This window comes from Triticum urartu, chromosome 1A (genome assembly GCF_056163025.1).
Source record: "Triticum urartu cultivar PI428250 chromosome 1A, HENAU_Tu73, whole genome shotgun sequence".
NCBI lineage: Eukaryota > Viridiplantae > Streptophyta > Magnoliopsida > Poales > Poaceae > Triticum > Triticum urartu.
Genome location: NC_141873.1, coordinates 569,505,743 through 569,514,650, shown reverse-complemented (window position 1 = coordinate 569,514,650; position 8,908 = coordinate 569,505,743). Strand labels below are relative to the sequence as shown.

Sequence of the window (8,908 nt, the reverse complement as noted above, 5' to 3'; positions counted from 1 at the left end):
CGTTCCTTGGTTCCTGTGAAGCTCCAATGGTAGAACTTCAAGTCAGGTTTATTTTTTTTAGTTTCTGGTTTTTAGGTCCGGTTTTTCATTCCTATTTTACTTTTTTTTCCTTTAGCTTTTTTTAATGTATGAACCCTCTTAAATTCCGGAACGTTTTCAAATTTGTGAACTTTTCTCAGACTCCCAAACCTTTTTAAGGTCACAACCTTTTTCAAATTCATTTAAAAAATCAAATATGTGAACATTTTCAAATTCATGAACTTTACGTAGATTCGCAAAACAAAATTGTGAACTTTTCTTAAATTTGTGAAGTTCTTACAAATTCTCAAACCTTTCAAAAAACTGTGAACTTTTCTCAAATTCATGAATCTTTTCGAAATAGTGATTTTTTAAAATTCATGATTTGTTTGAAATTTTATATTTTTTTCTCAAATTAGTGGATTTTTTATATCACACATCTTTTAATATTTACGAACAATTTTTTGATCCGTGAACTTTTAAAGAAAATGAATTCTTTTTTAAGTTCACACTTTTTTCAGTCAATTGTCAATGATTTAGTGGTCGATGGTCAAAGGCAATCACGAAGGAGCGCTCCTTACAAAGGGAACAAGCCAACACTTCAGGAGCGCTCAGTGCGGGCAAAACATCCGAAGTTATTGGTTTCCGAATTTTTTTTTCCTTTCTGGTTTTCTGAATTTTTATCTTTTATACTATGACCTTCGTTTTTCGTTTTCCCCTTTCCGCGCGATACAGGTAGAAAAATGACGCGATAAAAGCACGTATACGCGCGAGGTTGGTTCCCTGTTTCCTAGGTTTTTCCTTTATTTTTTCCATTTTATTTCGGTGGAATAGAGTTTTATGGGATAATTACGGGTGGGGTTTCCCTATCAAATGTCAACTTAAATGAAGTTTGTTGTAATCTTACTATGCTTTTGGCGCGCAACTCTTGCTCGCCTCTGACTCATTAAATTTTCATATAAACATCTTAAGGGGTATAGATCAAAGTATGTGTTGATCGTACAACGTATTTGTCACGGAACTAATATACATTTTATGTCACCACTTACAACAACATCGGACAGCCACGTGGCACATGTGATAAAAACTCCAAAAAATTAAAAGAAAACAGCGGACGCAAATCGATGGAACACGAGGAAGCGTTAATCGCCGGCGCTGCTAGCAAATTATTAAGCCCGACATGCCCAAGATTTAATTAGGCCGTGCCGCGCCGCCGGGCAGCTCCGGCGTGACGAGCGCGCTGTAGATGTGTGCCATCATCCGCCGCTCGAAGTCGCCGCCAGCGGTCGACCGCGCCCGGGGCACCCGCTTCGCCCACAACTCGCCCTGCTCCCGGGGCTTCGTCGCCAGCGCCGCGCACGGCCGCCCGGCGCCCCCAGCCAGCGCCAGCATCGCGTCGACGTACGCGTCCCGCAGCCTCGCGAGCAGGCGCACCGGCGACAGCAGCGCGGCCGCGCGCAGCCTGGCCACGCCGGCCATCCACCGCAGACGGCGCTGCACGGCGCCTGCTGTCGCTGCCCGCGTCCTGCTCCCGGCCGCGCCGCCGAGGCGGGCCACCCTGAGGCTGCGCCGCGACGGCGAGCCGCCGCTGCCGAGGCGCTGGTAGTTCCTCCGCGCCCAGTACATCTGCACGCTCCGGCGCGGCCGGGACACGAGGCCGGCCATGCGATCGGAGAAGGCGCGTCTCGTGCTCTGCTGGCTGCTGCCGCGACGGGATGGCACGGTGATCTTAGCTGCGTGTGGTAGTCTGAGGTGAAGCTTGGCTTTGCTCTGTATATATATCGTGATGAGACCGCCGGCGCCAGCTCCGTCTGACTTGCTGCTAGCTCATCGTCACCGGCCTTGTTAACTCTTCTTTGTTGCCGGCGCAGTGATGGGGCGGTCGTGTCAAGATCGGCTTTGAATTGGTCGCGCTAGGCGGGTCGATGGTAAAAGAAAAAGGTATGCGGCCGCCAAAGCTGCACCCCGTCATATGTGTCGGCGGCCTAGCTACTGTACGACTCTGCTTCTGTTTCTACTCACTCACTCTTTGCCTCAAAACTCAAAATAAATAAAAACACTCACTCACTCTCTCGCATACTCGCCACATGCATATGTGTCCATCAATTTCATTTTTTTTGTCAACAAAAACTTCCAACAAATTCATCAACTCTCAAGATAGTACAAAGAATGTCAAAAGTAAAAATTACATCCATATTCGTACACCACCTAGTGATGACTAGGGGGCTGTTTGATTCCCAGCCACACCTTGCCACACTTTGCTACACCTAACCTTAGGCAAATTTGACCAAGTTAGATAGGTGTTTGGTTCTAGCCACACCTAAAAGATTTTTTTATGAGCAGTGAACCCCACATGTCTAGACACAAAGTGTGGCAAGATTCCTTTAGACAAGCCAAAGTGTGGCTAACAATTTGATCAACTCAACTAAGACAAGTGTAGCAAATGTGGCAATATATGGCAAAGGTAGTCACAATCCAAACAGCCCCTACAACTACTGGAGCGGGCCGAAGGGGCGCCGCCCGTCATCGCCCCTCCCTCATCGGAGCGGAGCAAACATTGATATAGTAGACAATGGGAAGTTGAAGTGGTAAGACCCATAGAACCAGCTCACCAGAATATCAACGCTGCCGATGAAGAGAATAGTAGATTGGGAAGGATTCACCGAAGACAAATTCCGACAAGATCCCATGGGATTCGTCGGAGAGGTAGAGGCACACCTCCGCCACACGCCCTCCAACAACACTATAAGCACCGCCCGGACCGGGTCTCGGCAAGGAGAACATGTATGCATGTGCCTGTCCTACTCCCAATTGGGCATGCCAGCATATGGCCGAAATCTAGAGTTGGTCAGCTATCTAGTTGGGCTACCAGCCTATGGTCCAGATCTAGAGCTGGTTTTAGCATTGCCAAGGAGATAGATATTCTTGGGAGAAGCAGGATTCGTGATGGAGGAGATAGAGTTGTCCGTGGGCTATATCTCGCTTACTACCATATTTAGCCCGGCGTCGCCTCTGTCTCCACTAAATGGGATGTCCCAATACATTACCATCGGGAGAGATTTTGGGAAGGTTCTATGAACAGTTTCGAACCAGTTTTAGATCCTTCAATGTGGTTTTTTCTTCTTCTTTTGTTTCTATGTTTATTGTATCGGTTTTGTTATTTATTTATTTTCGCTTTTTTTTCTTTTCCTTTTCTTCAAATACATGTTGACTTTTTCAATACACATTTCTACATTTTTTGTATACACTTGTAACATTGTTTTATACAAGTTCGACATTTTTCAAATACATCATGAACATTTTCCAAATACATGTTTGAACTTCAAAAAAGTAGATAGTTTCAAATACACGTTGAATATTTTTGAATCATACAAAACAATTCGTTTATCTTTCTATGAACATTTTCTTACATTGTAGTAACATGTTTTTAAGTGCAAAAAACATATTTCTGAAAGGTGTGAACATTCTTATAAATGTCGCAAATATTTTTGTGAACGCTACGAATAAAAAAACATTACATGAACTTTTTTTACATTGTATATAACATTTTAAAAAAATATCATGAACTATTTTTTAATGATTGAACATTTCTTTTGAATGGTAGGAAACAAATTTAAAATTTATAAACATATTTTTTGCATTGCATAAACCGTTTTTTAATATGGCATGATTTTTTAAACACGTGTATATTTTTTAATATCATAAACATTTTGTTTGAATGGCACTAACATTTTAAAACTAATATGCAAACAAATTTTATACTTCTGTGTGAATATATTTTAAATGCATGTTATATGTTTTTAAAATTTTAGTAAAAATATTTCTTAATTTCATAAATATAAATAGAAAAATAGAAAAAAAACAGAATAGGACGTGCGCTAGTGTGCGAATGCTTCTCTAGTGCTGGGCCGACCAGTTTGGTTATCGCTTGTGGGGGAGAGAAAGACGCTTGATTTAGAGAAGTTGGAGGTTCTGAACGGACCCTTATTTGGCCGAAATAAGTACACAAAGATGAAGATGCGAAGGAGGAGAGCGAAGCCGGAATCCTTGATGACCCACAAGTATAGGGGATCTATCATAGTCCTTTCGATAAGTAAGAGTGTCGAACCCAACGAGAAGCAGAAGGAAATGATAAACGGTTTCCAGCAAGGTATTCTCTACTAGTACCGAAATAAGTGTTAAGAGATAGTTTTGTGATAGGATAATTTGTAACGAGCAACAAGTAACAAAAGTAAATAAAGTGCAGCAAGGTGGCCCAATCCTTTTTGTAGCAAAGGACAAGCCTGGACAAACTCTTATATAGAGAAAAACGCTTCCGAGGACACATGGGAATATCGTCAAGCTAGTTTTCATCACGTTCATAAGATTCGCGTTCGGTACTTTGATAATCTGATATGTGGGTGGACCGGTGCTTGGGCATTGTCCTTACTTGGAAAAGCATCCCACTTATGATTAACCTGTATTGCAAGCATCCGCAACTACAACAAAAGTATTAAGATAAACCTAACCATAGCATGAAACATATGGATCCAAATCAGACCCTTACGAAGCAACGCATAAACTAGGGTTTAAGTTTCTGTCACTCTAGCAACCCATCATCTACTTATTACTCCCCAATGCCTTCCTCTAGGCCCAAATAATGGTGAAGTGTTATGTAGTCGACGTTCACATAACACCACTAGAGGGATGACAACATACATCTCATCAAAATATCGATCGAAGACCAAATTCACATAAGTACTAATAGCAACAGTTCTCTCATGTCCTCAGGAACAAATGTAACTACTCACAAAGCATATTCATGTTCATAATCAAAGGGGTATTAATATGCATATAGGATCTGAATATATGATCTTTTACCAAATAAACCAACTAGCATCAACTACAAGGAGTAATTAACACTACTAGCAACCCACAGGTACCAATCCCAGACTTGGGGACAAGAATTGGATATAAGAGATAAACTAGGGATTTGAGAGGAGATGGTGCTGGTGAAGATGTTGATGGAGATTGCCCTCTCCCGATGAGAGGAGCATTGGTGATGACGATGGCGATGATTTCCCCCTCCCGGAGGGAGATTTCCCCGGCAGAACAGCTCCGCCAGAGCCCTAGATTGGTTCTTCTAAGGTTCCGCCTCGTGGCGGCGGAGATTCGTTCGAGAGGATGGCTTCCTATTTTTTTCCATCGAAAGACTTCATATAGCAGAAGATGGCCACCGGAGGGCCATCAGGGGGCCCACGAGGTAGGGGGGTGCGCCCAGGGGGTAGGGCGCGCCCCCACCCTCGTGGGCAGGGTGTGGCCCCCCGGTGAACTTCTTGCTCTCAGTATTCTTTATATATTCGGAAAATGTCTTCCGTGAAGTTTCAGGACTTTTGGAGCTGTGTAGAATAGGTCTCTAATATTTGCTCATTTTCCAGCCCAGAATCCCAGCTGCCGGCATTCTCTCTCTTTATGGAAACCTTATAAAATAAGAGAGAATAGGCATAAGTATTGTGACATAATGTGTAATAACAGTCCATAATGCAATAAATATTGATATAAAAGCATGATGCAAAATGGACGTATCAACTCCCCCAAGTTTAGATCTCGCTTGTCCTCAAGCGAAAGCCGAAATCGAAAAATATGTCCACATGTTTAGAGATAGAGGTGTCGATAAAAATAAAATACGGACATGAGGGCATCATGATCATTCTTAGAACATCAACTTATATAATTCTTGTCATATAATTTCTTATGCTAGAGTAATAATTCAATCACAATTTCAAGTATGAATCGTGAGCTTCATTGACAACTAACAAACTATAATCTCAGCCATTGGAGCAATTGCAATTTATCATAACATATGAAAGAGTCAACATATAAGAGCTTTTCAACAAGTCCACATACTCAACTATCATATAGTCTTTCACAATTGTTGACACTCACGCAATATTTATGGGTATGGAGTTTTAATCGGACATAGAGAAAGATAGGGGCTTATAGTTTTGCCTCCCAACGTTTTACCTCAAGGGTATTGTCAACAATAATAGTTCATGAAAACTCACATCCAATTAGCCATATTTACCAGGATCTTTCCAACATGTTGTGCTTGCCAAAGGATAAAATGTAAAAAGGAGGGGTGAAGATCACCGTGACTCTTATGCAAGGTAGGAGATAAAAGTAAAAGATAGGCCCTTCGCAGAGGGAAGCAGAGGTTGTCATGCGCTTTTATGGTTGGATGCACAAAATTTTAGTGCGAAAGAACGTCACTTTATATTGCCACTTGTGGTATGGACCTTTATTATGCAGTATGTCGCTTTTATTTCTTCCATATCACACGATCGTATAAAGCTTATTTCTCCCATACTAATAAGTCATACATATTTAGAGAGCAATTTTTATTGCTTTGCACCGATGACAACTTACTTGGAGGATCTTATTCAATCCATAGGTAGGTATGGTGGACTCTCATGGCAAAACTAGTTTAAGGATATTTGGAAGCACAAGTAGTATCTCTACTTGGTGCGATGAATTTGGCTAGCAAGAGAGGGAAAGGCAAGCTCAATCATGTTGGATGATCCATGACAATATAATTTATTTCAGATGTAAGAAAACATAATCCATTACGTTGTCTTCCTTGTCCAACATCAACTCTTTAGCATGTCATATTTTAATGAGTGCTCACAATCATAAAAGATGTCCAAGATAGTATATTGCTACGTCTTGAGCTTGCGTTGGTTTTCCCCGAAGAGGAAGGGATGATGCAGCCGAGTAGCGTAAGTATTTCCCTCAGTTTTTGAGAACCAAGGTATCAATCCAGTAGGAGGCCACGCTGAAGTCCCTCGTACCTGCACAAAACGATAGCTACTCACAACCAACGCGATTAGGGGTTGTCAATCCCTTCACGGTCACTTACGAGAGTGAGATCTGATAGATATAATATTTTTGGTATTTTTGGTATAAAGATGCAAAGTAAAAAGTAAAGGCAAAGTAAAAAATCAAAGAAAGATTAAAGTGATGGAGATTGATATGATGAGAATAGACCCGGGGGCCATAGGTTTCACTAGTGGCTTATCTCAAGAGCATAAGTATTCTACGGTGGGTGAACAAATTACTGTTGAGCAATTGATAGAATTGAGCATAGTTATGAGAATATCTAGGCATGATCATGTATATAGGCATCACGTCCATGACAAGTAGATCGAAATGATTCTGCATCTACTACTATTACTCCACTCATCGACCGCTATCCAGCATGCATCTAGAGTATTAAGTTAAAAACAGAGTAACACCTTAAGCAAGATGACATGATGTAGAGAGATAAATTCATGCAATATGAAATAAACCCCATCTTGTTATCCTCGATGGCAACGATGCAATACGTGCCTTGCTGCCCCTTCTGTCACTGGGAAAGGACACCGCAAGATCGAACCCAACGCTAAGCACTTCTCCCATGGAAAGAACTACCAATCTAGTTGGCCAAACCAAACGGATAATTCGAAGAGACTTGCAAAGATAACCAATCATACATAAAAGAATTCAGAGAAGATTCAAATATTATTCATAGATAGACTTGATCATAAACCCACAATTCATCGGTCTCAACAAACACACTGCAAAAAGAAGATTACATCGAATAGATCTCCACAAGAGAGGGGGAGTGTCGGTGTCAAAACCGGCGGATCTCGGGTAGGGGGTCCCGAACTGTGCGTCTAGGCCGATGGTAACAGGAGACAAGGGACACAATGTTTTACCCAGGTTCGGGCCCTCTTGATGGAGGTAAAACCCTACGTCCTGCTTGATTAATATTGATGATATGGGTAGTACAAGAGTAGATCTACCACGAAATCAAGGAGGCTAAACCCTAAAAGCTAGCCTATGGTATGATTGTTGTATGATGAAGTTGTCCTACGGACTAAAACCCTCCGGTTTATATAGACACCCGAGAGGGTTAGGGTTACACAAAGTCGGTTACAATGGTAGGAGATCTTGAATATCCGCATCGCCAAGCTTGCCTTCCACGCCAAGGAAAGTCCCATCTGGACACGGGACGGAGTCTTCAATCTTGTATCTTCATAGTCCTGGAGTTCGACTGAAGGTATAGTCCGGCTACCCGAACACTCCCTAATCCAGGACTCCCTCAATAGCCCCTGAACCAGGCTTCAATGACGACGAGTCCGGCGCGCAAATTGTCTTCGGCATTGCAAGGCGGGTTCCTCCTCCAAATTCTTCATAAAAGTTTGTAAACACCAAGAGTAGTGTCCGGCTCTGCAAAATAAGTTTCCACGTATTGCCACAGAGAGAATAATATTAGCACAAATCTAATCTGCTGACGTATTCCGCAGCGTGACATCACACTACGGCCAAGGCTTTATTAGAATTGTTTTTGCTTTTCCACCTCAGCGTGTTTTGCGAGGCGGTTTCCTTGGCACGTCTTGTCAAAGCAGAGATCGTGTCCCCTTTATTTACGGGATTCTCATCAATACGGACGTGGGTAACCCAATCATGCCCGTTAGCATGTTTTCTCGATTAAAGGCGTGTCCCAAACGGTTACGAGGAGGGCTCCTGGTATTCAACCTCTTATAAAGAGACCAAGGCCTTACTCCTTTTCTCCAATCTCAAAACAAGTTCGCCTGTCGCCTCGAGTTCCAACACCCCAGGCTCCAGATTCCAGGTGCTTCGGACCTTCGACAATGTCCGGTTCCGACCTTCAAGGCCGATGGATGCCCTCCTCCATCACGGAGGAGGACGTGCTAAGGTTGAGAGAGGCTAAGTTTTTGACTGCCGAAATTTCCCATAGGTTGCCTGCTCAAAGGCAGGCTATTCCCAGTCCCCAGCCTGGTGAGAGCGTAGTGTTCATGTCTCACTTCTTTCGGGGTTTAGGCTTCCCGATGGATCCCTTCGTGAGGGG

The 8,908-nt window shown here is 42.7% G+C and overlaps 1 protein-coding gene across 1 annotated transcript; it reads right to left on the bottom strand.

The window, feature by feature from the left end:
- Positions 1–985: 985 nt before the first annotated feature.
- On the bottom strand, positions 986–1,917 carry LOC147992858 (uncharacterized). Its single transcript, XM_087541627.1, has one exon. It carries the CDS (start codon positions 1,681–1,683, stop codon positions 1,210–1,212), a length of 474 nt encoding a protein of 157 aa, XP_087397753.1. The 5' UTR covers positions 1,684–1,917; the 3' UTR covers positions 986–1,209.
- Between the last annotated feature and the right edge of the window lie 6,991 nt (positions 1,918–8,908).